Below are 27,607 nucleotides of genomic sequence, written 5' to 3' on the forward strand. Positions count from 1 at the left end.
GGGGGGGGGTTGTATAAGACAGAGAAACAGATAGATGGATATGGCAGATAGAGAGAACAAGATTTAATAATCTAAAAGTTGTTATTTCTTGTATCAAATTATATTTTTTTATTAATATTTACAGAAAACCTGTTTGGGACACATTTCAAGAATGGAAATCTGTTTCCTTGAGGACACACCATGCACTCAATTATATTGCAGATATACGTATACACATATACATAAATGTGTGCACACACACACACACATACATGGTGAAGTATAACTGCATTAAAATATTCTCCTAGATAATATAAAAAATGGAAATACCGGCATATGAGATCTTTGGTTTGTAGTATTGGAGGCATTTGATTTTTCTTTGCTACCTGCAATTATACAAGAGAATTATCATCATTTAGACAATAATCAATCATTTAGACAATTTCTGTACATATAAAATTTAAAGCAAATGTTTATAATTGTTACAATTACACTATATTTGTAATCAAATTGTTAACAGGGCAAATTAATCCATATGTGAAAGCTGCACCTGCTAACTTTATTAGAAGATCCTCGTGCTTTTCTAAGATGCCAAGGGTTCATAATCCAGCAGTTACCTATGCAGCATTGTATCCCGGATAAAGACATTTAGTTTTGTTTTATAAGCAGGTACAACTTAACACTGTGTAAAAAGTCTTGTGAGAGAATTTGGTAGAGAGAAATCAAAGAAATTGTTTGTGCATGCAAGTGCATAAGCATGCACCCTCTCCTTGTTGTGACATAATGTGACAGTTGTAAATTAATATCTCAGCCATATAAAGCAGTGTCCTTCATTACCAATCTTCCACGGAAACATGTCCAGCTCTGAGGAAACATTATCTTGCTTGAAAACAGGTGAGGGCTCATGACAGAAAGAGTATCCAGGAAATCTGCCTCAGCAAATTCTATTGGATCCATACAACTAGTATGGAAATTGAAATGATGATTGTTATTAATAGTGACACCAAATTTGAAGACTAAGACAGAATCATATGTTTACCTGAAAGCGACCGATCCCCACTGTCTTGGGAACTGCTTCGTGAATGGACTCCATCCTTCAAGTGTTGGTTATGCTCTAAACTGTCTTTAGACCAACGATTTTCCTTATTTTCAGTCAATTTCACAGATGATGTCATCTCTCCAGATATTTCTGTAGGACCAGCTTCACACTTTTCAGGTGTTCTAATCTGACTAGGTGAAGACTTCACATCAGATCTAATAAAATATAACAAACATTTATAATCAAGTATTATAATAATTAATTTTAATTTTCAATAATTATTTAAGATGCAAAAATATATTTACAAGAAAAATAGCAATCACATGTAAATTATTGACTCTAGCAATATCTAAAATAAAAAAACAGGAACCAATAAAGAAAATATAACTGTTCTGGAATGGTGCTGATGTAACAACCAATAATGAAGATCATATCAAGGAAAATATTTGGAATAAGGTTGTAATCCATATTTGGAATCAATTCACTTATTTCAAAAATACCATTAAGAATGACATTTACACACACAAAAAAAATTAAAAATTAAAAAAAGGGAGTAAAATTTGCTAGAATGTCTTGTTTTCTTTCTTTTTTTTTTCCTTCTTTAAATAACAGCAAATAGTTCAAAATAATATTTGAAATGAAGTCCAGTCATTTACACAGCCAACATTCTGGAAATAATAATAATAATGTTAAATAATAAAATGATTACATGTCTCAAATGAAAAGACCAACCAACAACCTCTGTGGAGATTATATATATACATAAAAAGTTTTATACATTTATTACTAACATATTCATGCACATTAGAATAAAAATGGAATTTACTACAAGAAAAAATTTCCTCCATAGATTTCATGTGTTAAAACATCAACCATGCTTGTTTCACTTGTAGCCTATCCATAGAGAGAAGTTTTACACCAAGAAAAAACCTCATAGCAAATGCCTTTCCTGTTTTAGCATGCAGGATAGCTTTAAAAATAAATGTACACATCTATATTATAATGCTCAATAGTGTGTGTGGATATGTGTGTGCACACACACATACATATATATATATATATATGAATTTTGTCAAGAATAAGGTTGACAAAATTAAGTTTTATAAATTTCTGATGATAGGAAAGGTTTCTTCTTGGAAAACCTGGAAGTTTGTCATATAATTTTTAAAACTAAAATTACTTTATAACAAATGCGAGAAAACAGCAATCAATGATTTCTTTTTTATATATATTTTTCTTTATTATTAACCACAAAAAGAAAATGAAATTTTAAAAAAAATCACTCTTTGATTGGAATAATTTGCTGTTTTCTTTAAACTTTTTGGATTTATTATTATTATTATAAAAATGATCATAACTTCATTGAGTTTAAATGAAATAATCAAAGCAAAAGAGGAAAGTAGAGAGGAATATATTTGTAGACAGCTGCAGAACAAAGCTTTCTGTTACACTTCAACAACTTTTGTTACAAGCATGCAAATTAGCTATTAGCTGTTTAATTTAAGTAGCATTTTGGGCACTTTTTAAATAATGCTTTTGAAACAGCATTTAACCCTTTAGCATTCAGATTTCCCTGTCAAATGTAAAGCTGATTTATTCATATTGATTTAAATTAATCATACATTATCTTGTACGCTTGAGATTTCAATGACGTGATTGTTTATTTTTTTAGAGTAATATAGCAGGGTAAGTGAGAGAGGCCAGATCTGGCTGGTCTGAAGATAAAATAAGTATATTATTTTGGCCAAATATGGCTGGTTTAAATGCTAAAGGGTTAAGGGAAATCTTAATGGAAAAAAAAATTTGTGATATGAATAAGTATGTTTATTTTGGTAAAAATACAAGGGGGGGGGGGAAATTAACAACTAACCTTTAAGTTCAATAATTACTTGGGCAAGTCAAAAGAGTGTTAGATTACAAACTGAAGAATCAGTGGTTAATAGCTTGTCAATGGTATTCTGCTATAATCAGGATATAATTTTTTTTAGATCAAACCCAATTACATATCTATAAGTATCATGTAGAGTTTTACTTTATTCATAGAAGCTATGTGATCATCATAAAATGGACTGTCCTGAATTCGAGAATCAAGCATCTTCCTAACAGATGAACTTGATGGGGACAAAAAAAAACAAAAAAACAAATTTGATTCAATTCATCACGCCTATGATTTAACTAATGGTGTGTGGGGAGGGACTTTGCACAGTTGATTGACTTGCTAGAAATAGCAGCCAAATCTCCCCCAATTGTCTTAAAAAAAAAAGAACACTTTGTATAATGTAATCCTAGATACACTATATAAAAATAAAAAAATTTAAAAAAAAGACACCACTGGAATACCTGCTGATAAGATTTGGATGCTCAGAAGAGATTTGTCATTTTTGACAATATACTTTCGACAATTTACTAAACAATGCAATAATGACCATTTCTAATTGGTACCAATGAAAATTCTTTCATGTCCACAAAAAATAAAACAGACAAAATTTTAATGGATGGGAGACTTAAGTAACACTTTATCCCTATTGTTATCATTTTATTTTGAAATACAATTTTTGTTTCAGTTAATTTTCAAAATAATGAATTTAGTAAAGTAACTGTCATTTTGACGGAAGGTTCTAATCTAGATCACTTTCATCCTATTGTTGCCCTATTTCGGCTGAAATAACCGCCCTTGCTTTAATTAACTTTGAAAATAATGAAGAATTTAATCAAATAACTTTATTATCCATAATCTAGTACTTGAACATAACATGAAATTTTGGAAGAAGGATTTGGTTTAGATCACTTTAAAACTTAGAACCAGAAGTAGTTTCTCAGATTAGTAGCAAAAAGGTTAACAACAATTTCACCTGGTCCTTAGGTGACATTGGAGGTGTCAATTATGTTGCAAACATTTGACCCAGTTCTCCTGCTTGAAGCATCCTCAACTCCCTCCTATCAGTCTCAGAAGCTCTGCATAAGGGGTCAAGGGTACTACAATTCATCTTTGGACATAAGCAATTATAAAAAAAAAAATTTTAAGGTTTACAATAGAATAAACTTCTATTACAAAAGTGCTTTAACCAACACGTAATGTAACTGAAAATTAGCTGAAATGCACCCAAATGTGCAAATAGAATCAGCACAGGGTAGCAGAGATAAGAAAAAAAAACTTTAGATCTGAAAATGTTAGACTTCATACATAGGATTCAGCTATGAAATATATGTGAAAGATTGATGTATTTACAACTATATCCAACCTATGAGACACAGAAGGAGCAAATAAAACTGACGACACAACAAATGATATGATGGTGGGGTGACAATGGTGATAATAATATGACTAAAAAACACAGCAAAAATATTACATAGCATTTTTTTTTTTCGGTAAAAACCAGGCATAAAAGTGAAAAAAAGCCATTTATGTGTTCATAAGATCAAAAGAGAAGCATAAATATATTTTTTCACTAAAATAAAATGGCAGCACATTAATTATTTTCAGATAGAGATAAAAAAAAAAAATACCCAGCAAAGTAGATATGCATTGGCAAAGAATCTTCTCTAGAGCAAAGTGTAAAGAAGAATACTGGATGGAGTACCAAATAATGAAAAGAGAAACCTGGTATATTTTAAGTGAACTGCACTGACCAGAATTTGCAAACTGCTTAGGTTTGGGAACCCCCTAAACAATTGGTAATATAAGAGAGAGAAAAAAAAAAGAACGCAAACAAGAAATTATCATACAAATTTTGATTTTAAGTTCTCAAAATGTAATTCAAAGAGGAAAATAAAAATTAAAAACAAAAGAAGATTCAAGTTGGTTAAAACAGTAACCAAATCAAAATTGAAACATAACGATACTAATAGTCATATATACAAATACAGAGTTAGCATTGACAGATTTACAAGTGTTGAATACTGGTGAAAGTGAAAGACTAAGAGATGAATTAACTCTTTAGCATTTAAAGTGGTCATATCTGACTCAAATATTCTACCTGTTTTATTTTCAAACTGACCAGATCCAGCCTCTTGCACCTACCCTATATTTTGAAAATAAATCATCACATCATTGAAGTCTCAAAGCCATGAGATAATGCATGGTTAATACAAAACAATGTGAATAAATAAACATTACTTTTGACAGTGTAATCTGAATGCTAAAGGGTGAAGAATATGAGAGGTTTGATGAATGGAATAACAGAAAGAATGAGTAAACACATTTGTTGATATATACATGTATATGGAGATAGAGGTCACTGTTAGTGATAAGAGAAGATGGTCAGCTTGTAAAACTTTCCAGTTTGAGATTTTTTACTATTTCTCATAAATCAATCTACCAATACTGATTAACATAATCAATTACACTAAATCCATCACCAATATAACAGAAGAAAACTAAACTCAATTATTTAACTCAAATTAGTTAAATAAATTAATGTTTTATTATAGAAATTAATGAATACTAAAAGCAAGTGAAATTAATCACATTAATGGAGATTATAAATAATATTGGGCTTAGCTGATTAAATCAACTCCAGTACATGATCTAGATAGGGATTTGATCTCAAAATGTAAAGACCCAGAAGAATACAAGATGTTTTGTCCAACGATCTAATGATTCTGCCAATCCAATGCCATAGTAATAGCAACAACAAAAATAAATTCTTTTTACTAGGCACCAGGTCAGAAGAGCAAAGGGCAAAGGGACTTGTCAATTACAATGCCTTCAGCGCTTCACTGGTGCTTAATTTATCAACCACAAAAGGCTAAAAGCAATGTAGAATTTAAACTCAATGTAAAATTGAATGAAATGCTCAGCAGCATTTTATCTGATATGTACCAACAATTCTGCCAGTACACCACTTAAAAAAAAAAAAAAAAAAAAAAAAAAAAAAAAAAAAAAAAAATAACAGTTTCTAATTTAGGGCAAAAATCAACAATTTTGAAGTGAGAGGGTTAATCAGTACCATTGACTCCAGTACTTAATTAGTACATTATTTCCCTGACCCCACAAAGGGATGAAAGCCAAAGTTGACTTTGGCAAGGTTTGGACTCAGAAAGTAAAGAGCTAAATTAAAAACAACTTGATAGCCCCACCACTATTGATCTGACCTCCAAACTTATCTTTTATAAAAAAAAAAAGAACAGTAGCCAATATAGACACAATTTCACAAGTTTCAAACGGAGGATATATAATTACATAGATCCTAGATATTTATCTGGCCAGCAAATTTATTGACTAAAAAAAAAAAAAAAAAAAAAAAAAAAAAAAAAACTGAAAGGCAAAGTCAATTTACTCTGTGCAATACTTGTATTTTATCTGGAGATATATGGATAGAGAGGGAGAATAACATCAAGTTCCACACAATTAGTCACCTTCCCAAGATGTCACAAGAGGTTATCTTATCGAGATGAAACTGCTGGTCATCTTCAAATATGCTGTAAAACTGCTCATCATCCTCATATGGCATAACTGGTCATCTTATTTAGAAGACTGACAATAGTTTAATCTCCAGAGGTAAAATATTTGTATAAATTAGCTGCTAGTTTCCTTTCTCACCTTTCAAATTTGTTGTGAAAAATCACACACCTGCATTAACTCCATTTTGAACTGTCATTTCTTCTCCACACATGCATAGGTAATATAATGTTAACGACTGACAAGAACTAAATGAAACTTAGTGGCTAATATAGCCCCCCACCAGCAATTAAGCACCACAAATTTTGATCCCCAATTCCTCCATGCACATATCATAGCATATATGAAGATGCATATCTATGCCTGTGAAATGCACTTGTGATTATTTCATTTCTTTAATTGAGTGTACTTTCAGAGGTTTGTACATTTGTGAATATTCACCTAAGGTACACTTTTCTTCTGTGTTTATATGCTTTCATATATTTCATAACACCTGCCAATATAGACAAAATTCTTTCAAGCCATGTACAGGAGAGCCGTCAGTAAAGTGTGAGTTAACCACGAGTACAGCAATGAATTTAGAGTACGTGTAGGAGTTCACCAGGGCTTGAATCTCTATTCCCTCCTTTTCATCATTTTCCTCCAGATAACAGAAGAATTTAAAACTAGCTACCCTGGAGAACTATTATAATTATCTTGTAATACCCCACCACCACTTAGCCATGTTTTTGTCTTGTAAGTTACTTGGCAACCTCACTAGTACCCAAGGCATGAAAAAAGCTTCCATCCAACTGTAGCAAACTGTAGCCATAGCTGACTCTGGAGCTTGACAGATCCTGTCAAACCATCTAACTCTTGCCTGGACAGAAAACAAAGGTTAAACGATGATGATGAAGATATCAGACAACTTCTATAGTACTGAGTTTTTTTAACTGAGACTATTCTTGTTCCCATGAACAAATACACCCTATATATATAAATATATACGTGTGGGTGTGTGTGTATGTGTGGATATGTGTTCATGTGCAAAATATATAATTATGAATGCTTAACTTACAAAGAATATTTCTTGATAATAAAAAGATATTATCCTTAACCCTTTAGTATTCAGATTATTCTGTCAAATGTAACTTATCAATTTATATTGTTTTGAATTAAGCATTATCTCGTTGCTTCAGAATTTTAACGATGTGGTTGTTTATTTTTAGAATGACATTATAGGATAGATGAGAGAAGCCAGATTGACCAGTTTGAACATAAAACTTAGACTAGTTTGGCCGGAGATGGCCGGTTTGAAAGCTAAAGGGTTAAAGGTAGAAAACTTGTGACTTATGAAAATCCTTTAAACTTTTAAGAGAAATTGATAATAAGAGAACAAATACATTTAACAACTTAATCTCAGAGAAAATTCCAAAATTAACACAACAGTGTTAATAATATTAGTTTCAAATTTTGGCACAAGGCCAGCAATTTCAGGGGTGGAGCTAGCTGATTACATCAACTGCTGTGCTCAACCGGTGCTTATTTTATCAATCCCAAAAGGATGAAATGTAGAGTCAACCTCAGTGGAATTTTAACTCAAAACATAAAAACGGTCAAAATGCTACTGAGCATTTTCCCTGGTATGTCAATGATTCTGTCAGCTTTAACAGATTCCATCAACTTTAAGAAAAATAGCAATAACAAATAGTAATAAGGATTATTTTTTAAATAATGGAACAATATAAAATAACTCTTGAAATTCATTTCTTGAATCTGTTGATTAGTAATTACTCTTATACAAAGACCAAATCTGTAATAATGGTTTTCTCTCTTTGCTAGATAGCCTACTGTACTTCTCAATAACTATCATGAACAGACAGATTTTATATTCTTTATTGAATTCACAGCTAGCTGTAGCTTTTATTCAAATTTTGAGTTAAGAAGAAACTCTAAAAATGTAAACATTTTGGATGCCATGTAGCTAATGCATATGTTGTTCAAATTCTTCTAGCCTGCAGTATTTCATCTAAAGGAGAATCCCTTTAAAAATGTAGAGTGTTAAAAAAACAGTATACCTCAAAGCAAAATGAAATGAAAACCCTTTAGAATAGCTTGAACTTTTTCTGCAACTTTAAACCACTCAATCCCAACCAAAAAGCAGGTCGTTTAATTTGTACCAAATTACTTATGCAGTACAATTTAATAGGGATGTTTTTTGAAAGTTAAATTTTATTTAAATTCTCAAATTAGAATTTGTAAACAAAACATATCAATGGGCAAACAACAGCTCAGCTGTCTCATTTCCTTTTGTCTATTATTTCAATTTGCTATTATTTTTGTGATTCAAGGAATTGAAACATTTCCTTAAGTCTTTCCTTTCTGTATTCAACATCAATGCATTCTAGACTTCTTGTAAACTAAATTAAAACAAACATACAATATGACACTCAATGTAAAGGCTGCCTCTCCACCCAACAGTATAAACTGAGCCCCAGGAGTGGTTAAAAAGATCCAAATTTCATCTAAGTATGCTCCAAAAGACAGCTTTATTAGAGTTCAGCACACTTCATACATAGAGAACTGAAAGCTGAATACACATAACATTTACAAACAGAAAATACATTCCCTACATGTTTGTGAGATAAATAGACTTGATTTTGGTGCATGCTGGAAAAACGTGCAAAAATAAGTGGTAAGAACAACAACAATAATCATTTCAAACAAAGGCTAGAGGTTATACATCTTGAGAGATAAAACATTTGATTAAATCCACAACCTTATATAATCATTGGTACCTTCTATATTGACCCCTGGAGAGTCGACAGGTAAAAAGCAATGCTAGTGAGATTTGAAACAAAAATATAAACAATATAACCAATTACTAAAAGACATTTTCGATCAATTTCATCCGTCCACCAGCCTAACAACAACAGTAATAATTACAATAGCAAGGGCTTTTACCTTGGATTGCCATTCGCATCAGGTGGTATAGCTACTACTTTAACTGTTGATGATGTACGCAGTAAATCTACTATTTGCTCATGGGTCATAGTTATTGTAGCTATTTTGCAAATTTCAACTAGTCGCGTTCCTTTCCTGATTCCAGCATCCCAAGCAAAACCATAATGTTCAACATCAGTTACAATTCCTTCAGCTTGTATATGAAAACCAAGTTGTCCCAGACCATTTCGCTTCAGTGTCATTTCTTGTGTCTGGAAAATAAGGAAAAAAAAAAATATATGTATTTATATTGCCCACAGGGGACTAAACATAGAAGGGACAAACAAGGACAGACAAAGGGATTAAGTCGATTACATCAACCCCTGTGCATGACTGGTACTTATCTAAACAACTCCAAAAGGATGAAAGGCAAAGTTGACCTCGATGGAATTTGAATTCAGAACATAAACAGCAGATAAAATACCAATAAGCATTTCGCCCAGAATGCTAACGATTCTGCCAGGAAAAATTCTACCCTGACTAGATTGGAACATATATATATGACAATGATCTTATCCTCATGGCTGGTGACTTCAACGGACATGTCTGTCCAAGTGAAGCATTTGACAAAAAGGAGGAAGAAATAGAAACTTGTAACAGAAGACAACTGCAAGTTTGTACAGGACAACATACTGAGGGCCACAGACTAAATTTGTGGCAGGTGCAAGATTCCAATCAGACCAATGTGATGTAAGAGTAGTGATAAAGCTATAAAAATATAAAAGACTAGCTAGGAATTTTCAGAGGAGAGTTAAGCTAACTTAGACTATTCCAGTATATTACTGGATATTATTTTATCAAACTACCTCCAACAAAGTAGGTAAAAAGGAAACATTCTACCCTGACTAGATTGGAATAAAAGACATAACCAATCTCGATTAAATACTACACAGAGCATTCTGATCATGCACATAGCCCCACCTACCTACTACCTATTTTGTAACTCCACATCCCATGGACATCTATTCTAACTACTCCATACCCTCTCATTTCCCCTACTCACCATATCATAACCCCCATAATTGAGAGAAAAGCACTTGATTTTTACATGAATAAATCCTTTCCCCACACCTCTACCACATACATCTTGCCACCACTCCTTCCTCTAGAACCATGATACCCATCCTGGTGACCTTTACCTGCCTTCCAGTTGCCATGTTCTCTTGGACAGTTAGCTTAAGGATATACCCTGACTTCTCAGCATCATCTTATCTATCTCTTCTCCACACCACTTTTGTTCACTCTACACAACAGAGGTTGGCACTGCATCTCTTCCTACTCAACCCCTCCATTCTCACCATCTTCTGACACTACCTAACCCTTCCCCTGCCATTACCCGCTTCCAACTTTCCATATCAGTTTATGCACTCATGTATAACATGGACTAGACAGACTGCATCCTCTCCTATTCAATCCCTCACAGTATCTCCACTCTCTTTCAACAATAAACCTAACTCCAATAAAAACTATCTTGACTCCTGATGAGCTATCCAGCTTGTGCTAGCATGGCAGATGAACTGACCCCATCCCAATCACTAGGGCCACTTATTCAATCGACCCTCATTATCATTATTACATTGCCACCTCTTCCTCTCCTCCATAGTAACCTTTGATATCTTCTGTCCCTCGACTCTCCTTTACTTCCATCCCAACACGGTTTTTTCTATTACTATCTTCTTACAATAAATCATTCCCTTCCATCATGGGGTGCTCTCATTCTGCAAGTTGCAAGGCAACCCCAATAGAGCTGGTTCTACAAGCACCAAGTACTTTGTTAATCAAGGTGAACAGCAACAATGCAAGGCTTGAGAGGGCTCTTTATAGTCTTGTTGATGGCAAGTCAACTTCTATGGTGCTGGTGCCAGGAAAAAAAACACACATCTAGTACCCTTCATAAATTGATATCAGTAAAGACATCCGACAGTAGAAATCATGACAAAACTGGAATATTGGAGTGAGATGAGACCCTCCAACCCACTGAATTGTGTCAAACCATGCGACCCATGCCATTGTATGTGTGTGTTACTGTTTCCTTACAGTGACTTCTTATGATAGTTGTAAACAAATGCCAGTCATGGAAGTGGGATCTGTTTCCAATCTCCCTTAAAAACACGTCTTGTTATGGGGAAATATTACCTTGTTTGGAAACAGAGGAGGGCTGGTAACAGGAAATGTTTCCAACATAGAAAATTTGCCTCAACAAATTCCATCTAGCCCATGCTAACAAGAAAAAGTAGATGTTAAAACAATGTTTTGAGATCTATTTTCCTGTTAACACCCCCAAACCTATACATTTCCACAAATGTCTGGAAATAAAGTCTGTGTACTAAATCTACCAGTAGTAGCAGCCAAATTCCCTTGGTTTTCAGAATATATCACCCCCATGCATCATTAGTCTCTCCTCTTCCTCCCATTACATCCAACCATCAACCCCATCCAATCTCTCAGCATAAAGTTCCCTCTTCCCACTTGGGGTTCATAGTCTCATGAACTGGATGGTAACCTCACTAGTGGTGGTGACACGAAAAAAAAAAAAACCACCCAATACACTCTGTAAAATGATTGGTATTAGAAAGAGCATCCAGCTGTAGAAATCATGTCAAAGCAGACATTGGAGCACAATGCAGTCAAACCATTCAAGCCATACCAACATGGAGCATGAACATCAAATGATGATATTTATATAAAATAAAATGGGAGACCCTATATGCTAGACCTCCTAAAAACACCAGCTGAGCCTCCTTCGAACCACACCCCACCATCTTAAGACATCAGCACATCAATATCAATAGTATTCCAACCATGATTATTATCCTGTCTTTTCAGAAATGTCTTGGAACACAGATCTGACCAGAGTTTAAACAACAAAAACAGAATGATTTAACAAGAGACATACTTACTTGACAACCTAACGTTACAGCACCTAAACAGCTGACAATTTCAAGAACTTCATCAGATTCTCCACTGGATGGCATAATTTCAACACATTCCCCTTGACTGTGATACAGTTTTAGACTAGAAAAATATCAGAAATAATTTAACATTTATTAAACATCTATAACACACAACTGATACAAAGGGGCCTCATGGAGGCAAACTGGCTGAGTTCCTTTCAAGTGTTGGGCCTCATGGAGGCAATCACCAAGACCTTTGGCATTATGTCGTACTTAAGAAGACCCATCAAGCCAAGCAAAATCGCAGTCATGGCAGATAATGGTGTCATGCAAATGGCTCCCATGCCAGTAGCACGTGAAAGCACCCATTACAATCTTGGAATGGTTGGCATTAGGAACGGGCATCCAGCAGAAGAAAACCATGCCAAATCATACTGGATCCTGGCACAGCCTTCCAGCATGCCAGCCCAATCAAACTGTCCAACCCATGCAAGCATGGACAACAGACATTAAATGATGATGATGATGATGATAACAGACAATGGCTAGGAGAAAATTGAAAGGAGGGAGGGAACACCCAACAAACATAAAACTACCAAATATGTGTATAATAGGTCCAGTAATGGTCATGATATATGAATCAGGGAATGTTTTGTGGGTTAAGACATGTGGAGAAAGACTTGTTTTGCAAATCTATCTAACCCATGTTAGTGTAGGAAACTAACCGTAACCATGATGGACGATAACATATAAGTGCAGCAATAATGATGATGTTCCAAGGATTAGGTTCAGTTGTGTGCATTAGCTCAAAAATACAGGTGTTCTGGACAAGACAAAACTGCATTTGGTGGTGAGGCTCCCGCTTGCAAATTCATGAGTTTGGTCCAGTGTGGTAGTACTTGAAAAGGGCCCCACTAATAGATCAAACAACAAAAAAACTGGTTCTTTGGCTAAGGCACACAAGACTTACAATAGAGGTAGCTCCTAACATGTGTCATACAGGTCCACAACTGTGATGACATTCCTTCACATGAACCAGTTACTTTGCCCAAGGGTTAAACAGGCCCTGTACTCCAAGGGTAAGCTTGAGAGAGCAAAAGACTAGCAGAGTAAATTGTAAGTAAACTGGCAGGGAATACAAACCCACTGTTGTACCTTTCCCAAAAGAAAAATCACGAATCTCAACTTAGGTCCATGACTCCCAATACTTGTAGGCAAGGCAGATAAAGAGAAGACATGACAAGGGAGACTTGCAAGCATGGGCAACTGCCAACATTCTAAAAAATCATGCTAAAGCTTGTCAACAGGCCATATCTATGTCTCACTCTCTCTCTCTGTATAAACACCATGTATTAGTATATTAGTATTTATGGCTTGATATCAAATTTCTTAAAACCGATTGCATTGAATTGATCAGTTTTTGAGAATCTATGAAATGTTTATAGGTTTTAATTTAGATTACTCTAAAACAGGAAGTTTGTATAAGAACCAGGAACAGTCTCAAGCAAGTTTGTATCAAAGGGTTAAATATATTGGCAATCTTACCTAGTAGTAAATGCTGTCCAGCCAAGAACTTTTGTACAAGGAACACTAAATATCACATCTTTGGTACCTTCTTCAATAAGAACAATATTTTCTGCAGCAATTCCAAAAATACAATCAATTCTATTGGCAAGACCAAAATCTTCAACCTGTGAAATGAAAATTATCATATATACACAAAATGCTTAAAACCAATCATTCATTGCAAAACACTATTTAGAATTCAAAAATAGTAACAACAAAATCTGATAATATTTTCTGAGAAACTTCTATATTAGACAGTGCCTACATTATTATTCTTGTACTTGTTTAAGTCACTGGACTGCAGCCAAGTTGTAGCACCATCCTGAAGGTGCTTAGTCTGTCAAATTGACTTCAGTACTTATTTTAAGTTTGGTAATTGTTCTATCATTCTCTTTTTGCTGAACCATTAAGTCACAAGGATAAACAAATCAACACTAGTTGTCCAGCAGTGAGAAACAAACACAAAGACACACACATGGCAGACTTCTGGACACATTTTCCCAATTCATTCACAAGGTATTGATCAACCCAAGCTATAGTAGATACTGCACAGTGAAACTGAATCCAAAACCACATGGTTGCAAAGCTAACTTCTTAACCACATAACCATTCTTAAAGCAAAAAGCATTCAGATAAAAATCATCCAAATTATGCAATGTTCTTCATAGCACAACTGCAGAAGTTTGTGATTAATAATGGTGTTCTAAAATAAAATTGGGGATTGAAGTCAATGCACCTTCCTGAAAATTTCAAGCCATCTGCTAAAGTTAGAATGGAAAAGAATATTTATGGTGTTATACGATACCTGTAATAAGGTTTGAACTTACAATGACCTTGTTATCAATAGTATAAGTTCAAACCTCATTACAGGTATCGTAATTTCTGAAAAAGATATGTGGTAGTTAACATAAATATCCAATGCTTCTTTACCTTTCCTTACAGAAGTAATCTATTTTAACAACAGTATTTCCTTCTGAACTACTTGTTGCTGACACACACCTACATTGGTTTTCTGATTATGGATCTTTATTTGTTTTCTATAATAAAAACAGTTGAAATTGAAATGTGCCTATTTGAGTTTTTAATCACAGGAACTGGAAAGCATTAATTCTAAATTGTTTATAAGTAAGCATAAACAGCTTTTGGCAGGCCATCTAAATCCAGATCAGACAGTGAAGCTGTTAAAATATATATAAACTGAGTATGCAATAGCCAGGTGTGTGTGTGTGTGTGTGTGTGTGTGTGCGTGTGCGTGTGTATACAAACAGTAAAGGTGTGTGGCTGAGTGGTTAGGGTGTTGCACTAATGACTGCAAGATCATAGTTTTGATTCCTAAACTGGGCAATGCATTGTGTTCTTGAGCATGACACTTCATTTCATGCTGCTCCCATCCACTCAGCTGCAAATGAGTAAACCTGCAAAAGATTGGCATCCTGTTCAGAGTGCTTGTTTTGATCTAGGTCACTTATAAAATACAGAAACTGGATAACCATGGACCCTAAAACTCAAGACACTAATGTCCAGAGATGTGTACACATACAGACACTGTTCCTCCCTCTTCCATTGTCTCATCACCTTGCCTTAACCCTTTTGTTACCAACCCGGCTGAAACCACCTCTGGCTCTGTAGTACAAATGTCTTGTTTCCATAAGTTTTGAATTAAAATCTTCCACCAAACCTTAGTCACAATTTCTGTTCCTAACACTAGCTCAATGATAACTAAGTTATTTTACTAAATTCTTTGTTATAATTAAAATAATTGAAAGAAACACAGAGCATCTCAACAGAAATACAGTAACGAAAGGGTTAATAATCACACACACACACACACACATTTACTGACCTTAACAGGGAAGACAGTTGCTCCTTTAGCATACAAATCAGGAACCACTTTCTGCTTGCTACGTTCCTTTTTTCGGCCACTTCCAAGAGCAAATTTACCTAAAGTTTTAGACAAAAATAAACTTTTACAACATTTGTAAATCTATTATCTTTAAAAAAAAATTTTTTTTTAAATTTTTTAAAATTCCTTTTGGGAAAATTTATGATCAGTTAAAAAATCATTAATCATGAAGATTAATAAGATAAGCAGAAGAGTAAAACCTACTTTCCCTAATCCTCTAAATTTATCTGCTGCCTCTACCACTCTTTAATCCTTTTCATACCAACCCAAATGATACAAACTTCATGTTTTAAAGTGATCGAAATTTCATGATAATTTATGTTCCAAACATCAGCTTATGACAAAGTTTCTTTATCAAAATCTTCATACCAAGTTGGTTTACTTCTAAATTCTCTACAACAATTCGTATAATCACCTATATGTATCCCTCATTAACAAACAGGTACCCAAACACTCAATCGCTTTTTTATTTTTTCACACCACCAAACCAAGTCTCTTGTTGCTTCTAGATCTATCGGATTGTTTTGCCACTGCCTGGTCATTACCATCCACCATACATCTGCGTACTGCATAACTAATTTTCTGCACCCTATGGCACATGGACTAAGCCAATTGGTTGTAACACTGCTGTCTTCATGCTAATGATCCTTGGTAGCACATCCAAAACAGATAGACAAGTGATCAGCTCCACCCTCCTAGGCATATCCATTAACAACCTTCACACTAAAAAAACTTCAAATCCATCAAGTTTGAGGTTCTCTAACCAATAAATACCATCCCTTGCTAACTAACCACCACAAAAAAAAAAAAGGGAAATTTTTTGCTCTTCTTTTATTAATAAGACAATATAATTTGCCTCCATCTAATTATTTCATTGCTGTGGTATTGGAGAAGATTGAAACTTTATTAAACAAAGTGTCCATCCCCTTTCCAATTTTCACAAACCCCACTCCTACAAGAACTACTGCTTTATGAGGTTTACATGTAGTTGCACTACATGTTTTAATTATTCTGTATATACAGTACTATGGGCAAAGAAAAGAGCATACAGTATTTTAAAACAAACAATCATTCCCTATCACTATCACGTAATTGTGCTTTTACTAATTACTGCAACTCTTGTAAATTCATCACTTGTAAAAGTGAAGGCAATGACCAACTCTCTTCACAGCCTCCAAATCTGATGGGAGATAGAAAAAAAGATATTCTCAAATCAGAGACCTCGTTCAAATTTTTGCAATAGAATGAACCAAGCTAAGAGCACCCAAGATGCAAGGTGATAGTAGTGAAGTGGGAGATGAATTATCAACTATCAATTATCAACTATAATTATTAATTATCAAGTCCTGGTAGGATTTGAACTCAAAATGCAAAGAGTTGGGACAAATACTGTAAATACTCTTAGGCTGTCTACTGTATATACAGAATAATTAAAACAACACAACTCATTATACTCATTAACTAATATTGTTTCTATACACCCCACTCTGTTACGTATTTCTAGTTAGATTTTTAAGGTTCCCGGCACTGAAGAAGTTAATACTATCTCCTTGTTCCAGTTAGCTTGAACAAGTTCTGCTTGCTACTTTATAATTATTGGTAAGACTAATGTACATTTGGCTATATAGAGAATTACTTCAAAACATAAACCACTCAACCATGTCAATATGGAAAAATTAAAGTAAAAAACAAAGAAAAATATCAAAGTGTACATAACTTAAATTTTCTTTAAGAAAAATGAAAGAAAGAGTTAGCTAGCAACTTACTAAGTTTAGAACTTGAATCTAAAGCTGTTGTGGTCACATAATTCAGAGCTAAATCTCTGAGATATTCCTGATGTGTTCGACCTGCCATTGCTTTAAATTTCTCAGACTTATGAGCAGCATTTTCACCATTAATCACTTAAAAAATTGAAAATTTATAATTAAAAATGGGAAAGAAAAATAAAAGACATTGAAATTAATTATCATCATTATCATTAACATTTGAAAATAAAACCTATTCCCTTATTTTCAAATTACTGATCATTATTAGTTCATTATCATAATTATAAGACTGAGTAGTTCAGTGGGATAAGAAAACAAAATTAACTCTGAAAAGGCTGCAACTCAAACATGTAGAGAGAGGAGCCTAACAACTTCATCACTTTAAGATTCATAAACATCATCAACATTTTAACATTCACTTTTTTATGCAAACCTATAACTTCTGCAATCCTACTAGAAAAGTATGATTAACAGATATGTAAAATTTTAATAGGTAACAGACACGGTTTGACTTAAGGATGACTCATTGATCGCAATGTGTTAATTATTTTTTTTTTTTTTCCCTAGGATGGGACAACCAATGAAGAGAAAAAGAGATGCTGTGTACACTGCCTTTTGTGCTAAAAATTACTTCTTCAGAGCTCTTGACCTAATATGAAGATAAATTTGAATTATTCACTAACCTTTGGCAAACAAAAAGTCTGTAAATTCTGGTCCTTTTGCAAATGGTTTTTCGGGAATTGATGGGCCAAATGGTGGGACATCTTTACATCGACTGACAGCAACACTAAATGTAAAAACAAAATAATTTCAAATTTGAATTTCATGAAAATAATCCAAACACATACACAATATTCTGGTAAGAAATAAGTCATAGTTTTAGATAAATACTGAGTGCAAAACAGTAGAAACATGTTCTGTATATATATATATATATATATATATATATATATATATATACTTAATGATTGGTTAGAATATTCTAAGGAAATATATATACTTCTATATCCACAATCTGTACATTACAAGCCAAATCTGCATTTCTATATAACTTCATGTGTTTGATATATACCTCCATAAAACAGATTGATACCTATTTTCATATATCTGTGACTTAAGTAATATTTGAAATGCTATATACCTGTATGAAACTTGAGGAGTATTTGGGTTATGAGCTTGTACAATGATAAAAACATGCTGGAAATGAGATCGGACAGACTTTGGTGTAAATGGCAAAGCTCCTGGTTCTTGAAATACAATACTGACAATATCGTTTCCTATGTGGCGCTTGCGGAGAAGCTGAAAAGAATTAAAGAATATGAACATAGTTACAGTAATTTTTCTTTCAAAATACTGAAAATAAAATTATATTCAAAGCAGAAAAACATTTCAAATTCAAGTTAAACTCCGTTTTCTTTTTTATTTACTGCTTTTATACATAAAAAAAATTGGCAATTGAAATTTGCATCATATATGATACACATTCCTAATTTTTTGGAACCACATGAGAAACTTGGCATTTATGAAAGGAAAGCTTTGTATTACTCAGAACACATGAAAGAAGAACTAACTAAAAGTTGAAAAACAAGTGTGGTTGTTTAGGACAAACTTACAGAAATATTTTGACAAGTCGAGGGTCAAAAATTGCCAAGAAGTATTATAGTTTGTGGTAAAGATAAAAAAAAAAGAAAAGAAAAAGTTTTGTTAAAAACTACTTAAATATGTTAGTAATAAGGGGATAGTTAATATTTCTTGTTAGTAAATTATAGTTGATGGCCAAAAAAAAACAAGAAAAAAGCATTGACACAAACTGGTTTTGTTTAAAAAAAAGATCTATTGAAATCATGATGATTCACTTTACCTGTTGTCTATTACTTGGTGTGAATGGAAGCAATGTGGAGACATGAAACATAATTTCATAGTCATTGAAAGTTGCATAAATAGAATGAGTTCCTGTTGAATCCACTGCAAAGGAAAGCAGAAATATTCTGATTTAAGTCTCATGCTCTGAAAAATGTCTTGCTTGAAAGTAAATTGTCTTAAAAATACAGTAGCAGTTATTGGTGTGTATTTGCATATATATACACACATGCATGCATATGCACATGCACACACACAATAGTTATCGTCATCATAATCATCATTTTAATGTCCACTTTTTCATACTCACATAGGTCAAATGGAATTTGTTGAGATGGATTTTCTACAGCCTGATGCCCTTCCTTTCACCAACCTTAAACTGTTTCCAAACAAGATAATACTTCCCTGTGACCAGACATGTTCACAGAAGATTGCAAACAAAGGACATTGCTTGCAAGACAATGACACTTGTTTACAACCATCATGCAATGTCAGGGCAAGGAGACACTAACGCATGCACGCACGCACACACAGGTATGTGATGAGCTCCTTTTAGCTCTTCTAACCAAATCCACTGATAAGGCCTTGGTTAACCCGGGCCTGTAGTAGAAGACAGCTGTCAAGGTGCCATGCAATGGGACTAAACTGGAAACCATGTATTTGGGAAGCAAACTTCTTACCATACAATCACACAAAATACTTTTTAATTGTCTCAAAAATTTATGAAAGTTCCTTTTTATTGTCCTTCAGATTTGAAACATTATTTCCTCCTGTTAATCTGTTTCTGGATGAAAAAAGTTTCTTTGCTAAAGTGTAATAAGTATATTTGTAAATATAGATATTATCATCATTTTTCATTCGGTTTTGCATGCTTTCATGGGTCAGATCAAATTTGCTGATACAAATTTACTATGGCTGGATGCCTTTCATGTTGCCAACCATCAACTATTTCCAAGCAAGGTAATATCTCCCAATGATCAGATGTTTTTTCAAGGAAGGCTAAACATGTACAAAAGATCGTGTGACATCACGACAAAGGTACATACACATGCACGTGCATGCGTGTGTATGTGCATCACTACATATCAGGCTTCTTCCAGTTTCCAACCACGAAACCCACTCAATGCTTTGGCCAGCCAAAGTGTTGGTAGAAGACACTTGCTCAAGATATCACACAGTAATATCTTGGTTAGGAAGCATGCCTGTGCCTATTGCTTCATCCCCAGTCACACCTGGTATATAGCTGTGTGTGAGTATGTGACTATAATATATATATATTTGCGTTTGTGTGTAGATCTGTGTGTATGTACATGTGTGCATGAGTATTTATGTACATATGAATGCATATGCAAATGTGCATTATGTGTGTGGTTATATTTGTATGTACACGCACACACCATTTATCTTGGACATCCAATAGACTTTACAGATAAGACCAAGAGGTTTGTTACACAGCAGTATTACCTGGCCTAAACTGATAATGTTAAACCATTGATTTTACACACACACACACACATACACATGTATATAAAGTCAGTAGTACAACACTATTGGAAGAGACCTGCAACTGATGCAAACATAGAAATAAGGACAGGTAGTGCTGATTGTGACTGATGACAATGATAAGTTGTAAATATCAAATTAAACTACAAATGCTAAAGATATCAATTTTCATACTTGTAAAATATGTAGAAAAAAAAGAAACAACACACCTTCCTCATATTTGTTTTCAATACATTTTGTAAATTTAAGATTGTGCATCAATCAAAGTTGAATAGAAAGTGCCAGAAAATTATTAATTCATCAAGTTAATATTTCAGATTTATATATACATAATGATTTCCAATTTAAATACAAGACCAGTAATTTTGAAAAAAGGAAGATGTTAGTCAATCATATTAATCTCAGTACTTTTATTTTATTAACCTCCCAAAAGAATGAAAGGCAAAGTTAACCTCTGTGAGATTTCAACTTATAATGTAAAGAGCCTAAAACAAATAATGCAAAGTATGTTGTCTGATATTCAAATGATTCAGCCAATCAACTTCACTTATATACATAATATGTTGTTGACACTCCATCACTTATGACGTCGAGGGTTCCAGTTGATCCGATCAACGGAACAGCCTGCTCGTGAAATTAGCATGCAAGTGGCTGAGCACTCCACAGACACGTGTACCCTTAACGTAGTTCTCGGGGATATTCAGCGTGACACAGTGTGACAAGGCTGACCCTTTGAATTACAGGCACAACAGAAACAGGAAGTAAGAGTGAGAGAAAGGTGTGGTGAAAGAGTACAGCAGGGTTCGCCACCATCCCCTGCCGGAGCCTCGTGGAGCTTTTAGGTGCTTTCGCTCAATAAACACTCACAACGCCCGGTCTGGGAAATGAAACCGCGAACCTATGACTGCGAGTCCACTGCCCTAACCACTGGGCCATTGCGCCCCCTGTACATAATAATATATGAACCAAATATAGACAATACAAATACATATCTATCAAACATACATTTTCATATGCATTGGCCACATACAACAAACTTTTATACACATACATATGGTACGTGCACACACACACACAACTCAGGGATGCACAAATATGTAAACAAAGACACATACATGTACAACACACACACATAACATAAAAATGTATGAAGAAGTATTTCCCATAAAATACATACTTTTATTGTCAAGTTGGCCACGATATTTATCAAAACCTTTTAATCGTACCCGGGTGCCAATGCATTCTAAGAATTCTTCAAAGACTGGTCCGTGATTCTCTGAAAATTTGATTGGGAAAGAATAGTTAAGGCCAAATAATAAAAAAATTATTATAATAATCATTGAAAGGAAAGAGGTATTGTGTCTGAGAGAAAGACAGAATGGTCATGGCTGGAATGCCTTTGATCACGGGTCAGCTCATAAAGTTGACATGTGGCTAATTACAAAAACCACCTTGTCTGTTTGATATACAGGTAGATAACTTTGAAGGATTTTAAATGGTTAAGAAGAAGTACGAGATTTGTCAATATATATTGTGAAGTCAAATCTTACTCTTAAAATATAGTTTCAATAGAGAGAAAAATGTTTATAAATATTCTTTAATATGAATGAAGTAATACTGCCTGCTTCAACTTACCTCACTGCAAAACTCATTTCATGTTTGAAAAATTAGCAGGAGGTTGAGATGGGGGTATCCAAATGTTACAAAAATATATAACAAATATCATTGTTTGAAGTTCACTTCTCCATGCTTCATGAGTCAGGTGAAGTTTGGTGAGGCAAATTTTGTAAAAATTTTAAAAAACCTAAATTAATCTTAAATGCACTGTATAATTAATTAACAAGTATTTCATTAGCTTCAAGTGCTGACTTCAAGTCATCCTATCCATTTAAGGAACTAGAAGATATATGAAAAAGTCACTCCTATATGGAACCTCCAAGTAGAGTCCAGCAATTGTCATGATCAGCCCTGCCAATGGATCTGAATATGAGTGAATTATATCCATAGCCTACTACATGTTAATGTCTTCTTATCCATTACCAGAGAAGTTATTCTAGAAAGAAGTAGCTATAGAGGCATTACAGCAAGTATTGAAGCTGACAGAAAGAGTGAAAGAACAAGTAATTAGGAAGAGAATTAGCTGATGTAAAACTCAGTTTGGGTTTTTAATCAGGACAGGATATCACCTATACCTTCTTCCTACAAACAACTACAAGAGAAATAACTATAATAATTAGAAATAACCACAAGAGTTCTTAGCTAAAAGCCTAACAGTCACTGAGCTGGAGAAAGTTTTTGATACAACATTCTTTGTAGTTTGAGTTACTAAGAAAATTAGGGGCAGATAAATAACTTATAAGAGCTAAGCCACGTACAGAAATGTCAATAAGTTAAGGAGAGAGTTTAATATGCATGTAGATATCTATCGAGATTGGTTTGTCAGCTCACTCTGCTTAATTATAGTTTTCCAGACCATAGCAAAAGGGTTTAAGACTAGCTGTTTGTGGAACCATCTGTGTATCAGTGAACAAGTTCTTATAATTAAATCTGTGAAATACTTGGAAAAGAAATTCCAAAAATGGAAACAAATACTAAAAGCATTTACCCTCTTCATATGATATTTCTGTTGGAATATGGTAACACTGCCTTTGCTTCAATTAATTTTGAAAATCATGAAGAATTTAGTAAAATAAATGTCATTATTAAACTGGTGTTTGCAACATAAATCAACATGAATTTTTCATGGAAGGTCTTAATATAGATAACTTTACTGTATTTCTTTTGTTACTATATTTCTGTTGAAATATACCTTGTTTCAATTAATTTTGAAAACAAAGAATTTAGTAAATTAATTTTGCCATTATCAAACTGGTGTTTGGATCATAAATTAATATGAAACTTTCATGGAAGGTTCTAATTTAGATCATTCCATAACATGAAATTTGTGGCATTGAGTCAGGAGTGGTCTTCGGCAGATTTATATGGAAAGGGCTAAAGTGAACCTAAGCAAAGACAAAATATTTAATCATTAACAAAAGATGGGTCTCTTCTGCATACTGAGCACACTGTCTCAGAATGCAATAAAGGAGGAGACAGTTCTGTTCAGTACCTGACAAAGTATAGGTGCAAAAAAGACATAGGAGCACCACAAGCAAGCTGACAGAAGAAATATTTCATGTGGAGCTGGTGCTGAGGAGTAATCAGCACTAAGAGTACTTATGAAATGAATTTTTTCAAATAAATGAAAGACTCCCTAGAAAACGGCTATCAGCTTTCAGTTGCCAAATTTTACCAGCATAGTAGTTATAAAAAAAAAAAAAAAAGGAGTGGGTGTGGAAGTGTTTTTTCTGAATGTAAGGATGATTGTATGATGCTTGCATATTGTGATGTTGCTTGGTAGTGAAACAAAGTGTATACAGAAAAAATAGGAAAGTACTGAGGTAAGCATTCTCTGAAGTGTGGAATAATAGCACTCAAATGAGCCAAGAGAAAAAAAACTAAGTGTTACAGCAGTTAGATGTACCATGCAAAAGAGAAAACAGCATTGATGCAACAATGTGATGCATATGAAGGATGAAAATTGAATGAAAAAGTACCAAACAATTCAAGTGGAAAGAAATCTGAGGTAGACAAGGGAAGAAATGATATGGACTGATGTCAGGTGGCTAAACATGATGAAGACAATAATAGAGGACTGCAACAAGTGGTGATATGATGTGCTGATAAGGAAAAATGGATGCAAAATATAGTCTTAGAATAATTTGGAGTGCTAAGTCAACATATTTTGTAGAATTTATTGATTAGTAATTGACAATAATGAATAAAAATCCATGTTAACCATTTTGTTACCATATTTCTTTTAAAATACACTGCCTTCCTATCAATTAATTTTGAAAATAGTGAAGAATTTAGTAAAATAACTGTCATTATTAAGCTGATGTTTGGAACTTAACATGAAATTTTGATGGAAGGTTTTAATTTAGGTCATTTCAAAGAAGGAAGTTTGTACCATAAAATCAATAGTGAGGTTGAGCAGGCTGGTAATAAAAGGGTCGAGTATGCTGTACTGTAAAGAAAATGATGTAAAATTAGGTGTCTCACCATTATTATACATTTCTTCTTCAGTGGATTGATCAGCTTTGCAGTACATAATGCCAACTTTATATGATTTTGTAATCTAAGAAATGTAAAACATGAAATATGAATAAAATATTCAAACATGAAAAAAAAGAAATTAGAATACAGAGCATTTTTTTTTTAGAGTAATGATGCAACCTCCATTCATTCTCTCTAATCAGTCCATCATTTAGTCACTTAGAAGAGGTGTGTATGTCTGTCCTCATTCACTTCTACTCATTTAATACAATGAGGCTCCACCAAGACACCTCATCACCACTACATCTATCCCAGTTCCACCCTAATCATCTCCACTTCTTTTAAATGTGAGTAGCCATGTACCTCTTCTATGGCAAGAAACCTGTTCTGCTCTGATCCCTTCTCTCTCATTTTATCTCCTAGCATCAAGCTGCATTTCTCAGGCTTTGTAGTCTTGCAAGATGCACAAGAACCTCACTAGTATGAGTGTCATGAAAAAAAAAGTAGCCTGTACACTTTGTAAAATGGTTGGTATTAGGAAAAACATCCAGCCATAGAAACCATGCCAAAGTAGACACTGGAACATGATGCAGTCCTTGGAATCTGTCTAACCCATGCCAGTATGGAACATGGATGTTAAATGATAACACACACACATGTTGATGCCATGTATAGTTCACTATATACACACGCATGCACAAAAAGTTTGCAAACCAAAATGAATTGCTTTGCCATGAAGAAAGGAAGTCTAAAACAATTCTTTGACAGGGTGAGACTCACCACCAAGCTCAAAATTCTGACATCCACTTCCTTTTTACAATGAAATCATAAACATTAAATCATGAATCTTCTTTTTATGACAATCACCTAAATGTTACCCAGGTGTATCAATAAACAGTTTACTGAACTAAAATGTTGGCATTAAAACTGTTGATACTCCATATATAAAGAACAAGTAATGTTTTGATATGTTTACACATCATCTGTCAATGTAATTCCAAGATGGTCTGCCATTTTAATGCATTTTTGGAAAGGTTAGCAAAATTGCTTTTCAACTTCAAAACAACAAAACTTTCAACGGTCAGTAATGTTCAGCAAAAATAAAGTTTCCGTTTCCTTTTGTCCAATTGGCTGGATATTTGAAACAGAATGCATAGGAATTGATCAATAAAATTGAATGGAATTTTCCCTACTAGAAAGAGCCTCATATCTTCTACCATCTCAGTAAACCCTTTGTTATTTTTATCGAAATACACTGACTTTGTTTCAATTAAATTTTAAAATAAAATAATTTACAAAAATAACTATCATTATTAAGCTGGTGGTTGGATATGCTGCAACATAAAATTCTGATAGATTTAGATTCAGATCACTTCAAAGGAAGTTTTGTCATGCCTCAAGAATGTGGTCCCAGCTGGGTTGGTATCAAAATGATTAAGACACACAAACCCAGATCAAACGTAAAATTAGAGCTGTTGTCTCTAGTATGAAAGGATTCTTATTCAAAATATCCTGAGACTCTTGTGCAAAACTCTCAAACCTACATCCCATACCTTTCTTTGACACATCCACAGTTCAATAGTTCCATTACGCAACTCAATGATCTTAACCCAACCACATTTATCCTCTCCCTCATTTCTTCAACCTACTGTTCCATGTCACTCATAAAATGAGAAGAAAGCAATGAACCTATGCATATTCAATACCATAACATAGATATTATGTGTAGATGTCATTTCCTCATTCATCCTTTTTAGCAGCTCTTCCAGCTATCAATCTAATAACTAACTTACATTATTTCTTGTAACTTCAATACTATAAAGCTTTGTATCCTCAAACATCCACTAACTCCTACTGTTATTGTGAATAACACTTCTGTTCTATTGGTAGCAACACACACAGCCATTGAGATTTCTAGTCACTGTGTTTACACTTACACCAGCAAAGAGAATGATTCAAACAATCAAATTGGTGAAAGTGATGAAGAAAGTAGCGATGATGCAGGTGAACATTTTGATTCCATCCATTAGTTTCCCTGCAAGTCTAACTCTTGAACTGTATATTTAACTATTTTTGCACAGGAGCCCAGGTGGAGGCTAAAGTTAGACACAAGAGCCCAGGTCTATGAGGATTAAATTGCTTATTAGTTGCAATTATAACTAAAACAACAATAACATCAACAATAATAATTGTTGGGTAGTGCTGAGGTAAGGAGTCACCCACATCAAACTAGTACCCCAAACTAAATTACTCTAGACCCTGATGTTCTGTGTGTGTACATTATTTAAAAAGAGTGTTGAATTATAGCAAAGGGTATTATAAAAGTGTTAGTAAAAGAGGCGATAGTTAAAAATAATGTCTGGGAAAGTGAAGCAGAGAATAATATCAGTTCATGTTAATACAACAAACACTTACTCTTTGCTCATCCAGCTTGAGCAGTTGTTCAGCAGTCTTTTGACCAGGAATGGCTTGTTTTAAACAAGAAAGATTAACTTCTGGCAGTATATATTCCAACACATCTTTATAAGGAACTCCTCTGGAACTACTTAAACGACTAGATGATGGTATAGCATCTTCCAAGATGGAACCACGCAGTGTTGCGAGCTTAAAAAGAAAATT

At 33.8% G+C, this 27,607-nt stretch overlaps 1 protein-coding gene across 2 annotated transcripts in view; it reads right to left on the minus strand.

Annotated features, from left to right (window-relative positions):
- Positions 1–27,607, minus strand: part of LOC106871312 (signal-induced proliferation-associated 1-like protein 2) — a 166,298-nt gene that overhangs the window by 17,030 nt on the left and 121,661 nt on the right. For both annotated transcript variants that reach the window (XM_052973573.1, XM_052973574.1), the window contains exons 4-16: positions 27,404–27,592; positions 24,995–25,070; positions 22,071–22,169; positions 19,392–19,495; positions 18,672–18,829; positions 18,214–18,317; positions 17,531–17,665; positions 15,705–15,802; positions 13,841–13,986; positions 12,302–12,416; positions 9,363–9,613; positions 1,019–1,233; positions 310–365 (exon numbers count right to left, since the gene is read on the minus strand). In XM_052973573.1, the coding sequence (XP_052829533.1) occupies positions 310–365; positions 1,019–1,233; positions 9,363–9,613; positions 12,302–12,416; positions 13,841–13,986; positions 15,705–15,802; positions 17,531–17,665; positions 18,214–18,317; positions 18,672–18,829; positions 19,392–19,495; positions 22,071–22,169; positions 24,995–25,070; positions 27,404–27,592 (1,746 nt within the window). The remainder of the gene's footprint in view (positions 1–309; positions 366–1,018; positions 1,234–9,362; positions 9,614–12,301; positions 12,417–13,840; positions 13,987–15,704; positions 15,803–17,530; positions 17,666–18,213; positions 18,318–18,671; positions 18,830–19,391; positions 19,496–22,070; positions 22,170–24,994; positions 25,071–27,403; positions 27,593–27,607) is intronic.

The sequence above is a fragment of the Octopus bimaculoides genome, chromosome 16 (assembly GCF_001194135.2).
Source record: "Octopus bimaculoides isolate UCB-OBI-ISO-001 chromosome 16, ASM119413v2, whole genome shotgun sequence".
In the NCBI taxonomy this organism is placed as follows: Eukaryota; Metazoa; Mollusca; class Cephalopoda; order Octopoda; family Octopodidae; genus Octopus; species Octopus bimaculoides.